The sequence below is a fragment of the Oncorhynchus mykiss genome, chromosome 2 (genome assembly GCF_013265735.2).
Source record: "Oncorhynchus mykiss isolate Arlee chromosome 2, USDA_OmykA_1.1, whole genome shotgun sequence".
Classification (NCBI taxonomy): domain Eukaryota; kingdom Metazoa; phylum Chordata; class Actinopteri; order Salmoniformes; family Salmonidae; genus Oncorhynchus; species Oncorhynchus mykiss.
This window is the reverse complement of record NC_048566.1, coordinates 98551926-98575393: the sequence shown is the minus strand read 5'-3', so window position 1 is coordinate 98575393 and position 23468 is coordinate 98551926. Positions and strand designations below refer to the sequence as shown.

At 43.4% G+C, this 23468-nt stretch overlaps 1 protein-coding gene across 6 annotated transcripts in view; it reads right to left on the bottom strand.

Annotated features, from left to right (window-relative positions):
- Nucleotides 1-2629: 2629 nt before the first annotated feature.
- Nucleotides 2630-23468, bottom strand: part of LOC110500731 (centrosome-associated protein CEP250) — a 32353-nt gene continuing 11514 nt past the window's right edge. For 3 of the 6 annotated variants that reach the window (XM_036960394.1, XM_036960416.1, XM_036960400.1), the window contains exons 13-26: nt 21612-21876; nt 21380-21447; nt 21084-21271; nt 20689-20731; nt 20336-20438; nt 18737-18810; nt 18525-18609; nt 18271-18367; nt 18081-18163; nt 16606-16707; nt 10218-10322; nt 6759-6938; nt 4847-4907; nt 2630-3412 (exon numbers count right to left, since the gene is read on the bottom strand). In XM_036960394.1, coding sequence (XP_036816289.1) covers nt 3174-3412; nt 4847-4907; nt 6759-6938; nt 10218-10322; nt 16606-16707; nt 18081-18163; nt 18271-18367; nt 18525-18609; nt 18737-18810; nt 20336-20438; nt 20689-20731; nt 21084-21271; nt 21380-21447; nt 21612-21876 — 1693 coding nt within the window. In that variant the 3' untranslated portion in view covers nt 2630-3173. The remainder of the gene's footprint in view (nt 3413-4846; nt 4908-6758; nt 6939-10217; nt 10323-16605; nt 16708-18080; nt 18164-18270; nt 18368-18524; nt 18610-18736; nt 18811-20335; nt 20439-20688; nt 20732-21083; nt 21272-21379; nt 21448-21611; nt 21877-23468) is intronic. The other 3 variants (XM_036960408.1, XM_036960411.1, XM_036960418.1) reach the window with 3 other exon arrangements.

The window sequence follows — 23468 nt, the reverse complement described above, 5'->3', positions numbered from 1 at the left end:
CAAAAGTATCTATATCCACAGTAAAACAAGTCCTATATCGACATAACCTGAAAGGCAGCTGAGCAAGGAAGAAGCCACTGCTCCAAAACCGCCATTAAAAAAGTCAGACTACGCTATGCAACTGCACATGGGGACAAAGATTGTACTTTTTGGAGAAATGTCCTCTGGTCTGATGAAACAAAAATAGAACTGTTTGGCCATAATGACCACTGTCATGTTTGGAGGGAAAGGGGAGGCTTGCAAGCCGAAGAACACCATCGCAACCGTGAAGCACAGGGGTGGCAGCATCATGTTGTGGGGGTGCTTTGCTGCAGGAGGGACTGGTGCACTTCACAAAATAGATTGCATCATGAGGGAGGAAAATTATGTGGATATATTGAAGCAACATCTCAAGACATCAGTCAGGAAGTTAAAGCTTGATCGCAAATGGGTCTTCCAAATGGACAATGACCCCAAGCATACTTCCAAAGTTGTGGAAAAAATGGCTAAGGACAACAAAGTCAAGGTATTGGAGTGGCCATCACAAAGCCCTGGCCTCAATCCTATAGAAAATGTGTTGGCAGAACTGAAAAACCGTGTGCGAGCAAGTAGGCCTACAAACCTGACTCAGTTACACCAGCTCTGTCAGGAGGAATGGGCCAAGATTCTCCCAACCTATTGTGGGAAGCTTGTGGAAGGATACCTGAAACGTTTGACCCAAGTTAAACAATTTAAAGGCAATGCTACCAAATAATAATTGAGTGCATGTAAACTTCTGACCCACTGGGAATGTGATAAAAGAATTAAAAGCTGAAATAAATAATTCTCTCTACTATTATTGACATTTCACATTCTTAAAATAAAGTGGTGATCCTAACTGACCTAAAACAGAGAATTTTTACTCTGATTAAATGTCAGGAATTGTGAAAAACAGAGTTTAAATGTATTTGACTAAGGTGTATCTAAACTTCCGACTTCAACTGTAGCTATGTACTGGAGATGTATGCACTGTATGTAATGATGTTTGTGTGTAATATCTATATACACAGTGGGGCAAAAAAGTATTTAGGCAGCCACCAATTGTGCAAGTTCTCCCACTTAAAAAGATGAGAGAGGCCTGTAATTTTCATCATAGGTACACTTCAACTATGACAGACAAAATGAGAAAAAAAATCCAGAAAATCACATTGTAGGATGTTTTATGAATTTATTTGCAAATTATGGTGGAAAATAAGTATTTGGTCAATAACAAAAGTTTATCTCAATATTTTGTTATATACCCTTTGTTGGCAATGACAGAGGTCAAATGTTTTCTGTAAGTCTTCACAAGGTTTTCACACACTGTTGCTGGTATTTTGGCCCATTCCTCCATGCAGATCTCCTCTAGAGCAGTGATATTTTGGGGCTGTTGCTGGGCAACACAGACTTTCAACTCCCTCCAAAGATTTTCTATGGGGTTGAGATCTGGAGACTGGCTAGGCCACTCCAGGACCTTGAAATGCTTCTTACAAAGCCACTCCTTCGTTGCCCTTGTGGTGTGTTTGGGATCATTGTCATGCTGAAAGACCCAGCCACGTTTCATCTTCAATGCCCTTGCTGATGGTAGGCTTTGTTACTTTGGTCCCAGCTCTCTGCAGGTCATTCACTAGGTCCCCCCGTGTGGTTCTGTGATTTTTGCTCACCGTTCTTGTGATCATTTTGAGTCCACGTGGTGAGATCTAGCGTGGAGCCCCAGATCGAGGGAGATTATCAGTGGTCTTGTATGTCTTCCATTTCCTAATGATTGCTCCCACAGTTGATTTCTTCAAACCAAGCTGCTTACCTATAGCAGATTCAGTCTTCCCAGCCTGGTGCAGGTCTACAATTTTGTTTCTGGTGTCCTTTGATAGCTCTTTGGTCTTGGCCATAGTGGAGTTTGGAGTGCAAGTGTTTGAGGTTGTGGACAGGTGTCTTTTATACTGATAACAAGTTCAAACAGGTGCCAATAATACAGGTAACGAGTGGAGGACAGAGGAGCCTCTTAAAGAAGTTATAGGTCTGTGAGAGCCAGAAATCTTGCTTGTTTGTAGGTGACCAAATACTTATTTTCCACCATAATTTGCAAATAAATTAATTGAAAATCCTACAAATGTGATTTTCTGGATTTTTTTTCTCTCATTTTGTCTGTCATAGTCTAAGTGTACCTATGATGAAAATTACAGGCCTCTCTCATCTTTTTAAGTGGAAGAACTTGCACAATTGGTGGCTGACTAAATACTTTTTTGCCCCACTGTGTGTGTATATATATATATATCCCCATATATACAGTGGGGAGAACAAGTATTTGACAACACTGCCGATTTTGCAGGTTTTCCTACTTACAAAGCATGTAGAGGTCTGTCATTTTTATCATAGGTACACGTGCTTTGTAAGTAGGAAACACTACCGATTTTGCAGGTTATCAAATACTTGTTCTCCCGACTGAATAAGGCCTCATATCATACGAGTGGATTACACTTGCATACAATTATTTTTGTAGCTTTGTGAGTTGTACATTATCTGAAATAAAAAGTGTTGTTCAACTCAAGACTAATGAGATCTTACATTTGTCCTTATTCAGGGAGTTGGATGACAGATCGTTCTCATTCTAAATCAATTGCAAACAATCATGTGAGTTAACGCAATCATTTTTTTAATTACAACAAAATTGGCAAATCACAAACCTCCAGAATGTTTGTGTTGTATGTGGTAACATTGTAGTTTTAATGTATTAGCCACCTTACTACTATTACACAGCCCTATATGTGGATCATTAGCTTATATAGCGTAGGCGTATTACAGAAAATCATCCTCTGTTGTCGTCATCTCACTATTATCAATGGAACACATTTCACTTCCTGTTTCATTGTTAAATCATCAACAAAAGCACCACATTTATAACCACTAATCAGTAGATTGACGTTAACACTGGTTTGTACAACCTTTTTAGGATTTGTATCATTGCATGACTATAGTAAGACTTCACACGAAGATGGATCCATTAGCTTCAATGTTTGCAGATCTGTAGGATAGTGGAAGCAATATGGTGGAAGCAATATGGTGGAAGCTCTACAACAATACTGCTTCTACGTATATAGATGCTTCAGATCTGACAACCTTGAAGTGGTTAAGGGCCAAGGGGAAGGGGTAGGGAGCAAATTAGGACCAGGTATGCATCAGCCACAGCCTCCATCTTCCTCTTCCTCCCCCTCCAATTCAGGGCTGCCGATCTGCACCTGCCTAGCCAGGAACACTCCATCTTCCCAGCGGGGTGGTGGTGATGATGATGATGATGATCCCCTCTGCATGTCTCTCTCCAATAGAAGAGGCTCCTCGCTCTCTGACGTGGTCTTCTCTGAAGAGTTAGACGCTGTGGCGCCCAACCCTTGGATCTGTGGCTGAAACCTTAGCTTGGCTGGGTCAGGAAAACAGGGAAATCAAACCCAACTAAAAGTGTTGAGTAATTTAAAAAATCCCAAGTTCTAAACACCCAAATGGATTTTTTAGATGTAATGGGCATTGATCACTTTAAAAACATTTAGGCCTAAAGCCTTCATAAGGGGTTTTACTGTGACCTAGCTTGGTTAGGTCAAGTCAATATAACAGCACACATGGAATCAGATTAATTCAACACAATTTAAATACTTTTTTCAGTTTAGTAGATGACTGTTTGTTGATGTAATGTTGTCAAACACGATCATTTCCGAAGCCATTTCAGATCAGAAAGAGCGGCGGAGATCCAGAACAGAGGCTTTACCCATAACCACTCTGAGGGGAGGGGAGGGTCAAGTGATGTCATAATGCTTCTTTCAACCTGGAAGCATTCCATCGGAAAAATAAGTGCTGTAATGTTTTTCCTGAGTAGTCTCAAAATGTGGTTCTGGGTGCTGAGATTGTTTAATTAATTGTGTTGCCCTCTCTGGGTTCTGAGTTCTCTTCACCCAAACACTTTAACATGTCTGGAATAACAAACCAACTCAGATCTAGAAGGAAGCCTGAGCAGTTTTTGATTTGCATTATCTCAGTTTGATTATCAAATGCTAAGCTGACAATTATACTGTACTAGTCCAGTTTTGGGTACCGGTATGCCCCTGTTCTGGAGGACATAAGCACATGGATTTTAAGCACACACATTAATCCCAAGCAGTGGATATTCAGTCAGCAGATCCAATGGTTAAGGTCAAGCAGAGTGATCGGAATTGGTTAAGGAAGGGTTAATGTTAAGGTAAGGTTAATGTTAAGGTATGGTTAGGGTTAGGCATAGCCAGGGTCAGAAAACTGCCACCTGAAACCATTCCAAATCTGCCAGCTGTATATACAGTACCAGTCAAAAGTTTGGACACACCTCATTACAGGGTTTTTCTTAATTAAAAAAAAAACTATTTTCTTAATTGTAGAATAATAGGGAAGACATCGAAACGATGAAATAAGACATATGGAATCATGTAGTAACCAAAGAAAGTGTTAAACAAATCAAAAATGCATTCCAGGTGACTACCTCATGAAGCTGGTTGAGAGAATGCCAAGAGTGTGCAAAGCTGTCATCAAAGCAAAGGGTGACTAGGTTGAAGAATCTCAAATTTAAAATATATTTTGATTTGTTTTACACTTTTTTGGTTACTACACGATTCCATATGTGTTATTTCATAGTTTTGATATCTTCACTATTATTCTACAATGTAGAAAATAGTAAAACAAAAAATAAAGAAAAACCCTTGAATGAGTCAGTGTGTCCAAACCTTTGACTGGTATTGTACACTGCCACTACCCACTGATATCTAAGACTTCCACACACAGATCAGAAGCCTAGATAGATTTCTAATGGGACTGATTCATTCACATCTTTCACCTTTCTGGAGGTTTTCATTTCTCTCTTTCAGATTGCTGATTTCCACACTCATCGCTGACATCTGGTATGGAGGGAAATGGTTGATTTTTAAGCTGAACTGAAGGTTGAATCTACAGATCTACTCCTTTCATTTGACCAGACTTTCTACACTCAGAAAAAAAGGTTTCAAAATGGTTCTCCCAAATAGGAGAACCCTATTTGATTCCGTGTAGAACCATTTTCGGAACCAAAAGGGGTTCTTCAAAGGGTTCTCCTATGGGTATACCCGAATAACCTTTTTAAATTATAGATAGCACCTCCTAAGAGTGTACGGCAAAGGAACGACGCCGTGCGCTTAGTTACATTTTTGTTGGGGGGGGGGGGGGTGTCTGACGAGAAATGTGTCCCAATTTGAGGCATGTTTTGTAAGACTACAAACATTACTCTGTAGCGCCACCCCTTGGAAGCAAGTCAACTCCTTGTCCAGGCCTCTTCTACTCTGAGGGGGGAGTTAGTTAGTCCGTCAGATGTGGTCGGAGTCCCAAATGACACCCTATTCCCTATATGGTGCAACTATGGGGCTCTGGTCAAAAGTAGTGCACTATAGAGGGAAAAGGGGGCCATTGTGGAAGCACATGTGGTCAGTATCTGTGCCTCTGGCCAGGTCAGCCAGTCTCTTCAGCCACAAATGGGATTATTCCCCCCAGTATAACAAGTAACGTCAGATTACTATTGTGCTGCATTTCACAGAGGAGTGATTATGGAGTTCTTTCTCTCTCTCTCTCTCTTTCTCTCTCTCTCTCTCTTTCTCTCTCCACCTCTCTCTCTCTCTCCATCTCTCTCTCTCTCTCTCTCTTTCTCTCTCCACCTCTCTCTCTCTCTTTCTCTCTCCACCTCTCTCTCTCTTTCTCTCTCCACCTCTCTCTCTCTCTCCATCTCTCTCTCTCTCTTTCTCTCTCCACCTCTCTCTCTCTCTCTTTCTCTCTCCACCTCTCTCTCTCTCCACCTCTCTCTCTCTTTCTCTCTCCACCTCTCTCTCTCTCTCCATCTCTCCATCTCTCTCTCTCTCTCCACCTCTCTCTCTCTCTCTTTCTCTCTCCACCTCTCTCTCTCTCCACCTCTCTCTCTCTCTCCACCTCTCTCTCTCTCTCTTCCCCTCTCTCTCTCTCTCCTCACACCCTCCCTCTCTTCCCTCATTCTCCCCTCCCCACCTCTCCTCCCCTCCTCTTTTTCCCTCCTCCCCCTTTCCCTCCTCCCCCCTCCCATCCTCTTTTTTCCTCCTCCCCCCCTCCCCTCCTCTTTTCCCTCCTCCCCCCTCCCCTCTTTTTCCCTCCTCCCCCCCTCCCCCCTCCCCTCCTCTTTTCCCCCCTCCCCTCCTCTTTTTCCCTCCTCCCCCTCCCCCCTCCCCTCCTCTTTTCCCCCCTCCCCTCCTCTTCTTCCCTCCTCCCCCCTCCCCCCTCCCCTCCTCTTTTCCCCCCTCCCCTCCTCTTTTTACCTCCTCCCCCCCTCCCCCCTCCCCTCCTCTTTTCCCCCCTCCCCTCCTCTTTTTCCCTCCTCTCCCCATCCCCTCTTTTTCCCTCCTCTCCCCTGCATTTCTGTTTGATTAAAGACAGAAGCCAGGGTTAAATAAGTCTGCGTGTGTGTGTGTGTGTGTGTGTTTATGCGTTGAGAAGAAATCTGCTGGATGAGTTGCAAGCTAGGGACACATCACAGGATGTCATTTCATTTCAGTGTGTAAGCGGCTACATGCAATATCATGCTGCCATTTTAATGATATTAGTTTCTGCATGTTGGGTCCAGATGCTAATTTATCACTCAGTTAGTATAGTAAACACCCGGGGGTGGCATTATTAAGGCTTTATAGGGTCATTCATTAAGTTTTCATAAACACTACATAAATGCCGTCATACTACATCTTTGAAGGATTTCTTACCGCGTGGGTCTTGCTGTGGAGTTCCTCCCTAAGGCGAGTCACCTCCTCCTCCACCTCCCTCTCTGGGTCGTCCTCCTCTTCTTGCTCCTCAGACACAGGCCCCAGTCCTGCAAACTGCTGCTGCTCCCTCATCAGCTCCTTCTCTCTCTTCCTCTGGCTGTGTAGTGTGTCAAGGCAGTTCTGATTGAGAGAAAGAGGAGTAGATTGAAGCAAGACACTCGTATACCTGCTAGACACACCTGCTACATATACCTGCTAGACACACCTGCTACATATCCCTGCTAGACACACCTGCTACATATACTTGTTACATATACCTGCTAGACACACCTGCTACATATACCTGCTAGATATACCTGCTACATATACCTGCTAGACACACCTGCTACATATACTTGTTACATATACCTGCTAGACACACCTGCTACATATACCTGCTAGACACACCTGCTACATATACCTGCTAGATATACCTGCTACATATACCTGCTAGATATACCTGCTACATATACTTGTTACATATACCTGATACCTGCTACATATACCTGCTAGACACACCTGCTACATATACCTGCTAGATATACCTGCTACATATACCTGCTAGACACACCTGCTACATATACCTGCTAGACACACCTGCTACATATACCTGCTAGATATACCTGCTACATATACCTGCTAGATATACCTGCTACATATACCAATTACATATACTTGCTACATATACTTGTTACATATACCTGATAATATTACATATACCTGCTAGATATACCTACTACATACAGTTGAAGTCGGAAGTTTACATACACCGTAGCCAAATGCATTTAAACTCAATTTTTCACAATTCCTGACATTTTATCCAAGTAAAAATGCCATGTCTTAGGTCAGTTAGGATCACCACTTTATTTGAAGAATGTGAAATGTCAGAATAATAGTAGAGAATTATTTATTTCAGCTTGTATTTCTTTCATCACATTCCCAGTAGGTCAGAAGTTTACATACTAATTGAGTGTATTTGGTAGAAACACTTTAAATTATTTAACTTGGGTCAAACGTTTTAGGTATCCTTCCACAAGCTTCCCAAAATAAGTTGGGTGAATTTTGGCCCATTCCTCCTGACAGAGCTGGTGTAACTGAGTCAGGTTTGTAGGCCTCCTTGCTCGCACACGCTTTTTCAGTTCTGCTCACAAATGTTCTATAAGATTGAGGTCAGGGCTTTGTGATGGCCACTCCAATACCTTGTGAAATTTCTCAGAACAAGAATAGACTGACGAGTTTCAGAAGAAAATTATTTGTTTCTGTTTTGTTTCTGTCCATTAAAAATCATCTGTTTCCTGCTGCAATAGTCATTTACAACATTAATAATGTCTACACTGTATTTCTGATCAATTTTATGTTATTTTAATGGACACCAGGATTAACTAAGTTTGTTGGTAGCTTGGGCCAAGAAACATGAGGAATGGACATTAGCCTGTGGAAATCTGTCCTTTGGTCTGGAGTCCAAATTGGAGATTTTTGGTTTCAACCGCCGTGTCTTTGTGAGACGTGGTGTGGGTGAACTGATGATCTCCGCATGTGTATTTCCCACCATGAAGCATGGAGGAGGAGGTGTTATGATATGGGGGTGCTTTGCTGGTGACATTGTCTGTGATTAATTTAGAATTCAAGGCACACTTTAACCAGCATGGCTACCATAGGATTCTGTAGCGATATGCCATCCCATCTGGTTTGGGCTTAGTGGGACTATCATTTGTTTTTCAACAGAACAATGGCCCAATAAGCCTCCAGGGTGGTGCAGTGGTCTAAGTCACTGCATCGCAGTGCCAACAGAGATTCTGGCTCAGGCTCTGTCGCAGCCGGCCACGACCGGGAGGTCCATGGGGCGACGCACAATTGGCCCAGCGTCGTCCGGGTTAGGGAGGGTTTGGCCGGCAGGGATATCCTTGTCTCGTTGCGCACAAGCGACTCCTGTGGCCGGCCGGGCGCAGTGCGCGCTGACCAGGTCGCCAGGTGTACTGTGTTTCCTCCGACATGTTGGTGCGGCTGGCTTCCGGGTTGGATGTGCGTTGTGTCAAGAAGCAGTGCGGCTAGGTTGGGTTGTGTTTCGGAGGACGCATGGCTCTCAATCTTCGCCTCTCCAGATGCACTGCGCCATTTAGTGTTTAACACTTTTTTGGTTACTACATGATTCCATATGTGTTATTTCATAGTTTTGATGTCTTCACTATTATTCTACAATGTAGAAAATAGTAAAAATAAAGAAATAGGTAGGTATTCTAAAACTTTTGACTGGTAGTGTACAGTCGTGGCCAAAAGTTTTGAGAATGACACAAATATTAATTTTCACTAAGTCTGCTGCCTCAGTTTGTATGATGGCAATTTGCATATACTCCAGAATGGTATGAAGAGTGATCAGATGAATTGCAAAGTCCCTATTTGCCATGCAAATGAACTGAATCCCCCAAAAACATTTCCACTGCATTTCAGCCCTGCCACAAAAGGACCAGCTGACATCATGTCAGTGATTCTCTCGTTAACACAGGTGTGAGTGTTGACAAGAACAAGCCTGGAGATCACTCTGTCATGCTGATTTGAGTTCGAATAACAGACTGGAAGCTTCAAAAGAGGGTGGTGCTTGGAATCATTGTTCTTCCTCTGTCATCCAAGGTTACCTGCAAGGAAACACGTGCCGTCATCATTGCTTTGCACAAGACAGGCTTCACAGGCAAGGAGATTGCTGCCAGTAAGATTGCACCTAAATCAATAATTTATCGGCTCATCAAGAACTTCAAGGAGAGCGGTTCAATTGTTGTGAAGAAGGCTTCAGGGCGCCCAAGAAAGTCCAGCAAGCGCCAGGACTGTCTCCTAAAGTTGATTCAGCTGCGGGATCGGGGCACCACCAGTACAGAGCTTGCTCAGGAATGGCAGCAGGCAGGTGTGAGTGCATCTGTACGCACAGTGAGGTGAAGACTTTTGGAGGATGGCCTGGTGTCAAGAAGGGCAGCAAAGAAGCCACTTCTGTCCAGGAAAAACATCAGGGACAGACTGATATTCTGCAAAAGGTACAGGGATTGGACTGTTGAGGACTGGGGTCAAGTCATTTTCTCTGATGAATCCCCTTTCCGATTGTTTGTGGCATCCGTAAAGCTTGTCTGGAGAAGACAAGGTGAGAGCTACCATCAGTCCTGAGTCATGCCAACAGTAAAGCATCCTGAGACCATTCATGTGTGGGGTTGCTTCTCAGCCAAGGGAGTGGGCTCACTCACAATTTTTGCCTAAGAACACAGCCATGAATAAAGAATGGTACCAACACATCCTCCGAGAGCAACTTCTCCCAACCACCCAGGAACAGTTTGGTGACGAACAATGCCTTTCCCAGCATGATGGAGCACCTTGCCATAAGGCAAAAATGATAACTAAGTGGCTCGGGGAACAATTATTTTGTACATCTGAGCTTACCTTGATGACCTTCGACTTCGGTGCCCAGTCTTGCAGAACTCCTCCTCCTCCTCCTCCTCCATAGACCTGACCCAACTGCTCACGCTCCTTAAATAGACTCTTCAGCTGATCATCCAAACAATGATGTAAATATCACATAATACACCAAAGAGAGGAGCTTCTATAAGTCTGTTCTGTTCTAACAGTCTACTGTACCTGTTCTAACAGTCTACTGTACCTGTCTAACAGTCTACTGTACCTGTTCTGTTCTAACAGTCTACTGTACCTGTTCTAACATTCTACTATACCTGTTCTGTTCTAACAGTCTACTGTACCTGTTCTAACAGTCTACTGTACCTGTCTAACAGTCTACTGTACCTGTTCTAACAGTCTACTATACCTGTTCTAACAGTCTACTATACCTGTTCTGTTCTAACAGTCTACTGTACCTGTTCTAACAGTCTACTGTACCTGTTCTAACAGTCTACTATACCTGTTCTAACAGTCTACTATACCTGTTCTAACGGTCTACTGTACCTGTTCTAACAGTCTACTGTACCTGTTCTAACAGTCTACTGTACCTGTTCTAACAGTCTACTGTACCTGTTCTGTTCTAACAGTCTACTGTACCTGTTCTAACAGTCTACTGTACCTGTTCTAACAGTCTACTATACCTGTCTAACAGTCTACTGTACCTGTTCTAACAGTCTACTGTACCTGTTCTAACAGTCTACTGTACCTGTTCTAACAGTCTACTGCACCTGTTCTGTTCTAACAGTCTACTGTACCTGTTCTAACAGTCTACTATACCTGTTCTGTTCTAACAGTCTACTGTACCTGTTCTAACAGTCTACTATACCTGTCTAACAGTCTACTGTACCTGTTCTAACAGTCTACTGTACCTGTTCTAACAGTCTACTGTACCTGTTCTAACAGTCTACTGTACCTGTTCTAACAGTCTACTATACCTGTCTAACAGTCTACTGTACCTGTTCTAACAGTCTACTATACCTGTCTAACAGTCTACTGTACCTGTTCTAACAGTCTACTATACCTGTTCTAACAGTCTACTGTACCTGTTCTAACAGTCTACTATACCTGTCTAACAGTCTACTGTACCTGTTCTAACAGTCTACTGTACCTGTTCTAACAGTCTACTGTACCTGTTCTAACAGTCTACTGTACCTGTTCTGTTCTAACAGTCTACTGTACCTGTTCTGACAGTCTACTATACCTGTTCTAACAGTCTACTGTACCTGTTCTAACAGTCTACTGCACCTGTTCTAACAGTCTACTGTACCTGTTCTAACAGTCTACTGTACCTGTTCTAACAGTCTACTGTACCTGTTCTGTTCTAACAGTCTACTGTACCTGTTCTAACAGTCTACTGTACCTGTTCTGTTCTAACAGTCTACTATACCTGTTCTAACAGTCTACTGTACCTGTTCTGTTCTAACAGTCTACTGTACCTGTTCTAACAGTCTACTGTACCTGTTCTGTTCTAACAGTCTACTGTACCTGTTCGAACAGTCTACTGTACCTGTTCTAACAGTCTACTGTACCTGTTCTAACAGTCTACTATACCTGTCTAACAGTCTACTGTACCTGTTCTAACAGTCTACTATACCTGTCTAACAGTCTACTGTACCTGTTCTAACAGTCTACTGTACCTGTCTAACAGTCTACAGTACCTGTTCTAACAGTCTACTGTACCTGTTCTGTTCTAACAGTCTACTGTACCTGTTCTAACAGTCTACTGTACCTGTTCTGTTCTAACAGTCTACTGTACCTGTTCTAACAGTCTACTGTACCTGTTCTAACAGTCTACTGTACCTGTTCTAACAGTCTACTGCACCTGTTCTAACAGTCTACTGTACCTGTTCTGTTCTAACAGTCTACTGTACCTGTTCTAACAGTCTACTGTACCTGTTCTAACAGTCTACTGTACCTGTTCTGTTCTAACAGTCTACTGTACCTGTTCTGTTCTAACAGTCTACTGTACCTGTTCTGTTCTAACAGTCTACTGTACCTGTTCTGTTCTAACAGTCTACTGTACCTGTTCTAACAGTCTACTGTACCTGTTCTGTTCTAACAGTCTACTGTACATGTTCTAACAGTCTAATGTACCTGTTCTGTTCTAACAGTCTACTGTACCTGTTCTAACAGTCTACTGTACCTGTTCTAACGGTCTACTGTACCTGTTCTGTTCTAACAGTCTACTGTACCTGTTCTAACAGTCTACTGTACCTGTTCTAACAGTCTACTGTACCTGTTCTGTTCTAACAGTCTACTGTACCTGTTCTAACAGTCTACTATACCTGTTCTAACAGTCTACTATACCTGTTCTAACAGTCTACTGTACCTGTTATAACAGTCTACTGTACCTGTTCTAACAGTCTACTGCACCTGTTCTGTTCTAACAGTCTACTGTACCTGTTCTAACAGTCTACTGTACCTGTTCTAACAGTCTACTGTATCTGTTCTAACAGTCTACTTACTATACCTGTCTAACAGTCTACTGTACCTGTTCTAACAGTCTACTATACCTGTCTAACAGTCTACTGTACCTGTTCTAACAGTCTACTGTACCTGTTCTAACAGTCTACTATACCTGTCTAACAGTCTACTGTACCTGTTCTAACAGTCTACTGTACCTGTTCTAACAGTCTACTATACCTGTTCTAACAGTCTACTGTACCTGTCTAACAGTCTACTGTACCTGTTCTAACAGTCTACTGTACCTGTTCTAACAGTCTACTGCACCTGTTCTGTTCTAACAGTCTACTGTACCTGTTCTAACAGTCTACTATACCTGTTCTGTTCTAACAGTCTACTGTACCTGTTCTAACAGTCTACTATACCTGTCTAACAGTCTACTGTACCTGTTCTAACAGTCTACTGTACCTGTTCTGTTCTAACAGTCTACTGTACCTGTTCTGTTCTAACAGTCTACTGTACCTGTTCTAACAGTCTACTGTACCTGTTCTAACAGTCTACTGTACCTGTTCTAACAGTCTACTGTACCTGTTCTAACAGTCTACTATACCTGTCTAACAGTCTACTGTACCTGTTCGAACAGTCTACTGTACCTGTTCTAACAGTCTACTATACCTGTCTAACAGTCTACTGTACCTGTTCTAACAGTCTACTATACCTGTTCTAACAGTCTACTGTACCTGTTCTAACAGTCTACTGTACCTGTTCTAACAGTCTACTATACCTGTCTAACAGTCTACTGTACCTGTTCGAACAGTCTACTGTACCTGTTCTAACAGTCTACTATACCTGTCTAACAGTCTACTGTACCTGTTCTAACAGTCTACTATACCTGTTCTAACAGTCTACTGTACCTGTTCTAACAGTCTACTATACCTGTCTAACAGTCTACTGTACCTGTTCTAACAGTCTACTGTACCTGTTCTAACAGTCTACTGTACCTGTTCTAACAGTCTACTATACCTGTCTAACAGTCTACTGTACCTGTTCGAACAGTCTACTGTACCTGTTCTAACAGTCTACTATACCTGTCTAACAGTCTACTGTACCTGTTCTAACAGTCTACTATACCTGTTCTAACAGTCTACTGTACCTGTTCTAACAGTCTACTATACCTGTCTAACAGTCTACTGTACCTGTTCTAACATTCTACTATACCTGTTCTGTTCTAACAGTCTACTGTACCTGTTCTAACAGTCTACTGTACCTGTTCTAACAGTCTACTGTACCTGTTCTAACAGTCTACTATACCTGTTCTGTTCTAACAGTCTACTGTACCTGTTCTAACAGTCTACTATACCTGTCTAACAGTCTACTGTACCTGTTCTAACATTCTACTATACCTGTTCTGTTCTAACAGTCTACTGTACCTGTTCTAACAGTCTACTGTACCTGTTCTAACAGTCTACTGTACCTGTTCTGTTCTAACAGTCTACTGTACCTGTTCTAACATTCTACTATACCTGTTCTGTTCTAACAGTCTACTGTACCTGTTCTAACAGTCTACTGTACCTGTTCTAACAGTCTACTATACCTGTTCTAACAGTCTACTATACCTGTTCTAACAGTCTACTGTACCTGTCTAACAGTCTACTGTACCTGTTCTAACAGTCTACTGTACCTGTCTAACAGTCTACTGTACCTGTTCTGTTCTAACAGTCTACTGTACCTGTTCTAACAGTCTACTATACCTGTTCTAACAGTCTACTATACCTGTTCTAACAGTCTACTGTACCTGTCTAACAGTCTACTGTACCTGTTCTAACAGTCTACTGCACCTGTTCTAACAGTCTACTGTACCTGTTCTAACAGTCTACTGTACCTGTTCTGTTCTAACAGTCTACTGTACCTGTTCTAACAGTCTACTGTACCTGTTCTAACAGTCTACTGTACCTGTTCTGTTCTAACAGTCTACTATACCTGTCTAACAGTCTACTGTACCTGTTCTAACAGTCTACTATACCTGTCTAACAGTCTACTGTACCTGTTCTAACAGTCTACTGTACCTGTTCTAACAGTCTACTGCACCTGTTCTAACAGTCTACTGTACCTGTTCTGTTCTAACAGTCTACTGTACCTGTTCTAACAGTCTACTGTACCTGTTCTGTTCTAACAGTCTACTGTACCTGTTCGAACAGTCTACTGTACCTGTTCTAACAGTCTACTATACCTGTCTAACAGTCTACTGTACCTGTTCTAACAGTCTACTATACCTGTCTAACAGTCTACTGTACCTGTTCTAACAGTCTACTATACCTGTCTAACAGTCTACTGTACCTGTTCTAACAGTCTACTGTACCTGTTCTAACAGTCTACTGTACCTGTCTAACAGTCTACAGTACCTGTTCTAACAGTCTACTGTACCTGTTCTGTTCTAACAGTCTACTGTACCTGTTCTAACAGTCTACTGTACCTGTTCTAACAGTCTACTGTACCTGTTCTAACAGTCTACTATACCTGTCTAACAGTCTACTGTACCTGTTCTAACAGTCTACTATACCTGTCTAACAGTCTACTGTACCTGTTCTAACAGTCTACTATACCTGTCTAACAGTCTACTGTACCTGTTCTAACAGTCTACTGTACCTGTTCTAACAGTCTACTGTACCTGTCTAACAGTCTACTATACCTGTTCTGTTCTAACAGTCTACTATACCTGTTCTAACAGTCTACTGTACCTGTTCTAACAGTCTACTGTACCTGTTCTGTTCTAACAGTCTACTGTACCTGTTCTGTTCTAACAGTCTACTGTACCTGTTCTGTTCTAACAGTCTACTGTACCTGTTCTAACAGTCTACTATACCTGTTCTAACAGTCTACTGTACCTGTTCTAACAGTCTACTGTACCTGTTCTGTTCTAACAGTCTACTATACCTGTTCTAACAGTCTACTGTACCTGTTCTAACAGTCTACTGTACCTGTTCTGTTCTAACAGTCTACTGTACCTGTTCTAACAGTCTACTGTACCTGTTCTGTTCTAACAGTCTACTGTACCTGTTCTGTTCTAACAGTCTACTGTACCTGTTCTGTTCTAACAGTCTACTGTACCTGTTCTAACAGTCTACTGTACCTGTTCTGTTCTAACAGTCTACTGTACCTGTTCTAACAGTCTACTGTACCTGTTCTAACGGTCTACTGTACCTGTTCTGTTCTAACAGTCTACTGTACCTGTTCTAACAGTCTACTGTACCTGTTCTAACAGTCTACTGTACCTGTTCTGTTCTAACAGTCTACTGTACCTGTTCTGTTCTAACAGTCTACTGTACCTGTTCTAACAGTCTACTGTACCTGTTCTAACAGTCTACTGTACCTGTTCTAACAGTCTACTATACCTGTTCTAACAGTCTACTATACCTGTTCTAACAGTCTACTATACCTGTTCTAACAGTCTACTGTACCTGTTCTAACAGTCTACTGTACCTGTTCTAACAGTCTACTGTACCTGTTCTAACAGTCTACTGTACCTGTTCTAACAGTCTACTGTACCTGTTCTGTTCTAACAGTCTACTGTACCTGTTCTGTTCTAACAGTCTACTGTACCTGTTCGAACAGTCTACTGTACCTGTTCTAACAGTCTACTGTACCTGTTCTAACAGTCTACTGTACCTGTCTAACAGTCTACTGTACCTGTCTAACAGTCTACTGTACCTGTCTAACAGTCTACTGTACCTGTTCTAACAGTCTACTGTACCTGTTCTAACAGTCTACTGTACCTGTCTAACAGTCTACTGTACCTGTCTAACAGTCTACTGTACCTGTTCTAACAGTCTACTATACCTGTCTAACAGTCTACTGTACCTGTTCTAACAGTCTACTGTACCTGTTCTAACAGTCTACTGTACCTGTTCTAACAGTCTACTGTACCTGTTCTAACAGTCTACTGTACCTGTTCTGCTCTAACAGTCTACTGTACCTGTTCTGTTACCAGTCTTCTCTGTTTATCCTGGTTCACTATGTTATCCACACAAACCGTTTTCTCTTTCTTGCTGCCAGCAGCTGCTTTCTGTTCCGTAGCCTGTAGATAAGGAAAGGCATGACTCATATTGTCTGGATAAACTGACTCTTTCCTCAGTAGCTGTAATGAGACATGGTAGTGTTTAACCCTTGCCTGGTCACAGATATTTGGCATTTGGTATGCCGCAAAAAACTATCTGGGACCAAGCTAAAGGTTTCTCGAACTAGATTGTGGAACACTGTCTATATGTATAGTCAACCTGATGGCACACTGTCTATATGTATAGTCTACCTGATGGCACACTGTCTATATGTATAGTCTACCTGTTGGAACACTGTCTATGTGTATAGTCTACCTGATGGCACACTGTCTATATGTATAGTCTACCTGTTGGAACACTGTCTATGTGTATAGTCTACCTGATGGAACACTGTCTGTGTATAGTCTACCTGATGGAACACTGTCTGTGTGTATAGTCTACCTGATGGAACACTGTCTGTGTATAGTCTACCTGATGGAACACTGTCTGTGTGTAGTCTACCTGATGGAACACTGTCTGTGTGTATAGTCTACCTGATGGAACACTGTCTGTGTATAGTCTACCTGATGGAACACTGTCTGTGTATAGTCTACCTGATGGAACACTGTCTGTGTATAGTCTACCTGATGGAACACTGTCTGTGTATAGTCTACCTGATGGAACACTGTCTGTGTGTAGTCTACCTGATGGAACACTGTCTGTGTGTATAGTCTACCAGATGGAACACGGTCTATGTGTATAGTCTACCTGATGGAACACGGTCTATGTGTATAGTCTACCTGTTGGAACACTGTCTGTGTATAGTCTACCTGTTGGAACACTGTCTGTGTATAGTCTACCTGATGGAACACTGTCTGTGTATAGTCTACCTGTTGGAACACTGTCTATGTGTATAGTCTACCTGATGGAACACTGTCTGTGTATAGTCTACCTGATGGAACACTGTCTGTGTATAGTCTACCTGATGGAACACTGTCTATGTGTATAGTCTACCTGATGGCACACTGTCTATATGTATAGTCTACCTGATGGAACACTGTCTGTGTATAGTCTACCTGTTGGAACACTGTCTATGTGTATAGTCTACCTGATGGAACACTGTCTGTGTATAGTCTACCTGATGGAACACTGTCTGTGTGTATAGTCTACCTGATGGAACACTGTCTGTGTATAGTCTACCTGATGGAACACTGTCTGTGTATAGTCTACCTGATGGAACACTGTCTGTGTATAGTCTACCTGATGGAACACTGTCTGTGTATAGTCTACCTGATGGAACACTGTCTGTGTATAGTCTACCTGATGGAACACTGTCTATGTGTATAGTCTACCTGATGGAACACTGTCTATGTGTATAGTCTACCTGATGGAACACGGTCTGTGTATAGTCTACCTGATATAGCCGGCGGAGAGTCTGTAGCCTCTGAACTGCCTGGTCTCTCTCCTGTTGCAGCTGATTGGCTCTCCTCCTGCTCTCTGTGAGCAAGACAAAGTGTGTTGGAGAAAGTGCGTGTTTAGAAGTTCAACGCAGTAGTGCAATGATTCCAGTGGCTTCTCCTGCTCTTCCCATAGAAACCCCTTACCCTCTAGCTGAGACCTCAGTGAGTCAGTGTGCTGAGCTTGTTCTTGGCCTCCATGACATAGGCCTTCTCCACCGGCCTGCTCCTTTAGGTTAATCAACTGTGGCAATGAGAGAGAGCGGGGGGAGGAGAAAGAGTGATAGAAAAAGCAAAAGAGAGAGAGAGAGAGAGAGAAAGTGGGAGGTATCTTTCATGATGGACAAAACGTCACAGATATACAGTAATTCCCTTGAAAAGTGATCAGAGCCCTTCAATACCTTCAACTCCAGTGTAGAAACCTTGATTTGCGTCTCTGTCCTCTCGGCATCTCTCAGTCTCTCCAGACTCCTCAGAGCATGTTCCCTGCAAACGGGACAATGACACGTCAGACTACATTCTCTCATCGTGGGTCATTTTTGGATTAGCTGTGAGAGATTTAATTTAGCTGTTCATTTTCAAAATGTACATGTTACAGATAAGGCTGACATACTTCTCCCTCAGGTGCTCTTCTCTCTCTGCCACTTCCAGCTCCAGCCTCTGAAGTTCACTATTTAGCTGTGACACCTCATGACAGTCAGGATGTGCAGAAGAGGGAAACACATGAACAAATTGTCTGATTGTTTAATTGATTGATTAACTGTCTACCCCACCTGTCCCCTGGCTGACTGTAGCTCATGTTGCTGCTCCTCCAGTTTAGTGTCTCTGTCCCTCAACATGTCCCACGCCTTTATGTAGCTCTGCGCCTCACCTGGGCCCCATCCACTTGCTCCAGTAGCTCTGCCCTCACCTGGGCCCCATCCACCTCCTCCATGGAGACCATCTGTAGGTCTACCCTCACCTGGGCCCCATCCACCTCCTTCATGGAGACCATCTGTAGGTCTACCCTCACCTGGGCCCCATCCACCTCCTCCATGGAGACCATCTGTAGGTCTACCCTCACCTGGGCCCCATCCACCTCTTCCATGGAGACCATCTGTAGGTCTACCCTCACCTGGGCCCCATCCACCTCCTCCATGGAGACCATCTGTAGGTCTACCCTCACCTGGGCCCCATCCACCTCCTCCATGGAGACCATCTGTAGGTCTACCCTCACCTGGGCCCCATCCACCTCCTCCATGGAGACCATCTGTAGGTCTACCCTCACCTGGGCCCCATCCACCTCCTCCATGGAGACCATCTGTAGGTCTACCCTCACCTGGGCCCCATCCACCTGCTCCAGTAGCTCTGCCCTCACCTGGGCCCCATCCACCTCCTCCATGGAGACCATCTGTAGCGCTGCCCCTCACCTGGGCCCCATCCACCTCCTCCATGGAGACCATCTGTAGGTCTACCCTTACCTGTGCCCCATCCACCTGCTCCAGTAGCTCTGCCCTCACTTGGGCCCCATCCACCTCCTCCAGTAGCTCTGCCCTCACCTGGCCCCCATCCACCTCCTCCAGTAGCTCTGCCCTCACCTGGCCCCCATCCACCTCCTCCAGTAGCTCTGCCCTCACCTGGCCCCCATCCACTTCCTCCAGGGAGACCATCTGTAGCTCTGCCTTCACCTGGGCCCCATCCACCTCCAGTAACTCTACCCTCACCTTGCCCCCATCCACACCTCCTCCAGGGAGACCATCTGTAGCTCTGCCCTCACCTGGCCCCCATCCACCTCCTCCAGTAGCTCTGCCCTCACCTGGGCCCCATCCACCTCCTCCAGGGAGACCATCTGTAGCTCTGCCCTCACCTGGCCCCCATCCACCTCCTCCAGGGAGACCATCTGTAGCTCTGCCCTCACCTGGCCCCCATCCACCTCCTCCAGGGAGACTATCTGTAGCTCTGCCCTCACCTGGCCCAGCTCCTCCAGGGAGACCATCAGTAGCTCTGCCCTCACCTGGGCCCCATCCACCTCCTCCAGTAGCTCTGCCCTCACCTGGCCCCCACCCACCTCCTCCAGGGAGACCATCCGTAGCTCTGCCCTCACCTGGGCCCCATCCACCTCCTCCAGTAGCTCTGCCCTCACCTGGCCCCCATCCACCTCCTCCAGGGAGACCATCAGTAGCTCTGCCCTCACCTGGGCCCCATCCACCTCCTCCAGTAGCTCTACCCTCACCTGGCCCCCATCCACCTCCTCCAGGGAGACCATCAGTAGCTCTTCCCTCACCTGGCCCAGCTCCTCCAGCGAGACCTGTTCATCCCGTGTCTGTGGTAGTATACTAGGAAAGACAAAATGAAAATATTCCTGTGTCTCTATGTCTCCATGTAATGTGTCTCTGTGTCTGTGTCTCTCTGCATCTCTGTGCGTAAATCAAGATGCATTTAAGTGCATTCAGAATCTAGAGACATACGATATTTAGATTCTTCATAATTGAAACCTTACTATGCTTGTGCAAGTAGTCCTGGTTCTACGTTCGTAGAAAATACTTCATTATGATATATTTAATAGAAGAATGGGATCATACTCACTCTGTCTCTGTCCCTTTATCAAACGTTTCTACCATTCCCCTACCTGCAGAGGACAACAGTGTCAACTCCTTGTGTTTTGTAGTGCACCACTGGCACCACAGACAGAAAGATCCTCACTCTATTCCAGGGGTTTGGTAACCCTGTTCCTGGAGTGCCATTGGTACTGCAGGATTTTGAGACAACTAGGCAGCACACTGAGAAACTTAGTTAATTGATCATTATCAGTGATTGTCTACATTTTTTCACACCTGCTCTTCCAGGTCGGTTAAATCCAAAACACAACGTACCTGCGGTCCTCCAGGGCCACGGTTTCCTATCACTGCTCTATTCCCTTTGAATGTATTTATGAATAAATGAATTGCTGAACAAATTAATTAATAAATTAAACTTTTTACCCAAGATATGAGGGTTGTCTTTAACTTTGAGTCTGTTGTGTAGAGCCCGAGTCCGGCTCCTCTCCAGCTCCAACTGTTGTTTACAAGCGTTCAGCTCTACCTTCAGCAGAGAACCGGCATCTTTAATGACTCTGCTCAGCTCCGCCTCTTTACTGGCCCAGTGCTGATGAAGAGTCTGAATCTCTTCCCTGAACGAAGAACACATTCATGTAATGGTTAAAATTACAGACATTTGAAATGTCTGGGATTCATAAATCGGTCTAATCGAAATGTCCGTCCGGATTGTCCACGCTCACTTGTCTCTCTGTCCCTGTGTCTGAAGTCTCTCAACCTCCACCTTCAGCCGTACCACCTCCTCTTGAAGCTGAAAGCCACAAATCACACAACTACACGGATCTCAACAATACAGAACAGCTAGGGTACGCAAAATAAGGTGATTGCTTGATCAATTGATTGACCAATTTTTATTTAATTTACTGTTTTTATTTATTCTGCAGCCACGGTACGTTAGAGACAATCTCATCTTACTGTATCTCCAGGGTTCTTCTCTCTGAGTTCCTCTAGTTCTGCCTGGGTGGATTGTAATGCCATAGCCACATCCTGCCACTTCTCGCTCCAGTGTGAGGCCACACCCCTCAGCTCCTCCATGTTCTGAGCCGACTCAGCCTCCAACCGCTGCAGCTCCTCCCCCTTCTGACACAGCCCCTCCTCCTTTTCCAGGAGCTCCGCCTCCAAGGTCAGGCAGCATTCGTGCAGCCTCTGGTTCTCTGACTCCAAGGCATCCTGGGATTCACTGGTGATGTGATGTGATGTTATTGACGTTAACGATGACAATCCTATCATTAATGCATGTCCATAGTTGTTGTGTTAAAGACATTGCGAAACACAAATCAACCCCATAGCCTCTACCCACAATGCACTTGTGTAGATCTGAGAGGATTGGATAGGTGTAAATAGGCCTGTGGCAGTCATGAAATTGTGTCAGCCGGTCATTGTCATAAAAAAGTCAAAAAACGTGTCTCTCGGTAATGGACTGTTAATTAACATAAACACGTTTAACAACTCCAGGCCTTCACACAAACAAGCCTTTGGACCCTCTACATTAAAAAATGTCTTTTTTTAAGTCTAATAAATCAATTTAATATTACACCATCACAATAAATCCATGATTTATTTTTATTCAGGTCTAAAGAAACATTATGATATGAAGAAAATGTATTTCAGAAGAACAGATTATGAGTTGGTCTACTGTATGTTATCTGGCTATGCTCTATGATATAGACTGTAGGCCTGTTCATTTATCAGACTAGATACTGTATGTTATCTGGCTATGCTCTATGATATAGACTGTAGGCCTGTTCATTTATCAGACTAGATACTGTATGTTATCTGGCTATAGACTGTAGGTTTGTTCATTTATCAGACTAGATACTGTATGTTATCTGGTTATAGGGCTGTAGACTTGTTCATTTATCAGACTAGATACTGTATGTTATCTGACTATGATATAGACTGTAGGCTTGTTCATTTATCACACTAGATTCTGTATGTTATCTGGCTATAGGCTGTAGTCTTGTTCATTTATCAGACTAGATACTGTATGTTATCTGGCTATAGACTGTAGGGTTGTTCATTTATCAGACTAGATACTGTATGTTATCTGGCTATAGACTGTAGGCCTGTTCATTTATCAGACTAGATACTGTATGTTATCTGGCTATAGACTGTAGGCTGGTTCATTTATCAGACTAGATACTGTATGTTATCTGGCTATAGACTGTAGGCCTGTTCATTTATCAGACTAGATACTGTATGTTATCTGGCTATAGACTGTAGGTTTGTTCATTTATCAGACTAGATACTGTATGTTATCTGACTATGATATAGACTGTAGGCTTGTTCATTTATCAGACTAGATACTGTATGTTATCTGGCTATAGACTGTAGGCTGGTTCATTTATCAGACTAGATACTCTATGTTATCTGGCTATAGACTGTAGGCTGGTTCATTTATCAGACTAGATACTGTTTGTTATCTGGCTATAGACTTGTTCATTTATCAGACTAGATACTGTATGTTATCTGGCTATGCTCCATACCATAGGGCTGTAGGCCTGTTCATTTAGCTGATAAGATATATTTACAAGTCCCATGCCATTATTTTAAATCATAGGATTTTTATAGTAAGAAGAATATAATTTAATGTTTTTCCCCAGTCCGGAGCGTGTGGGCATATGAAGTGGATATGTTGAGTGTAAAAGTGATCATCTGAAACAGGCCCTAGAGGCTAGATTTCTAGAGTTCTAGTTCTCTCATCAAGTGATCATCTGAAACAGGCCCTAGAGGCTAGATTTCTAGAGTTCTAGTTCTCTCATCAAGTGATCA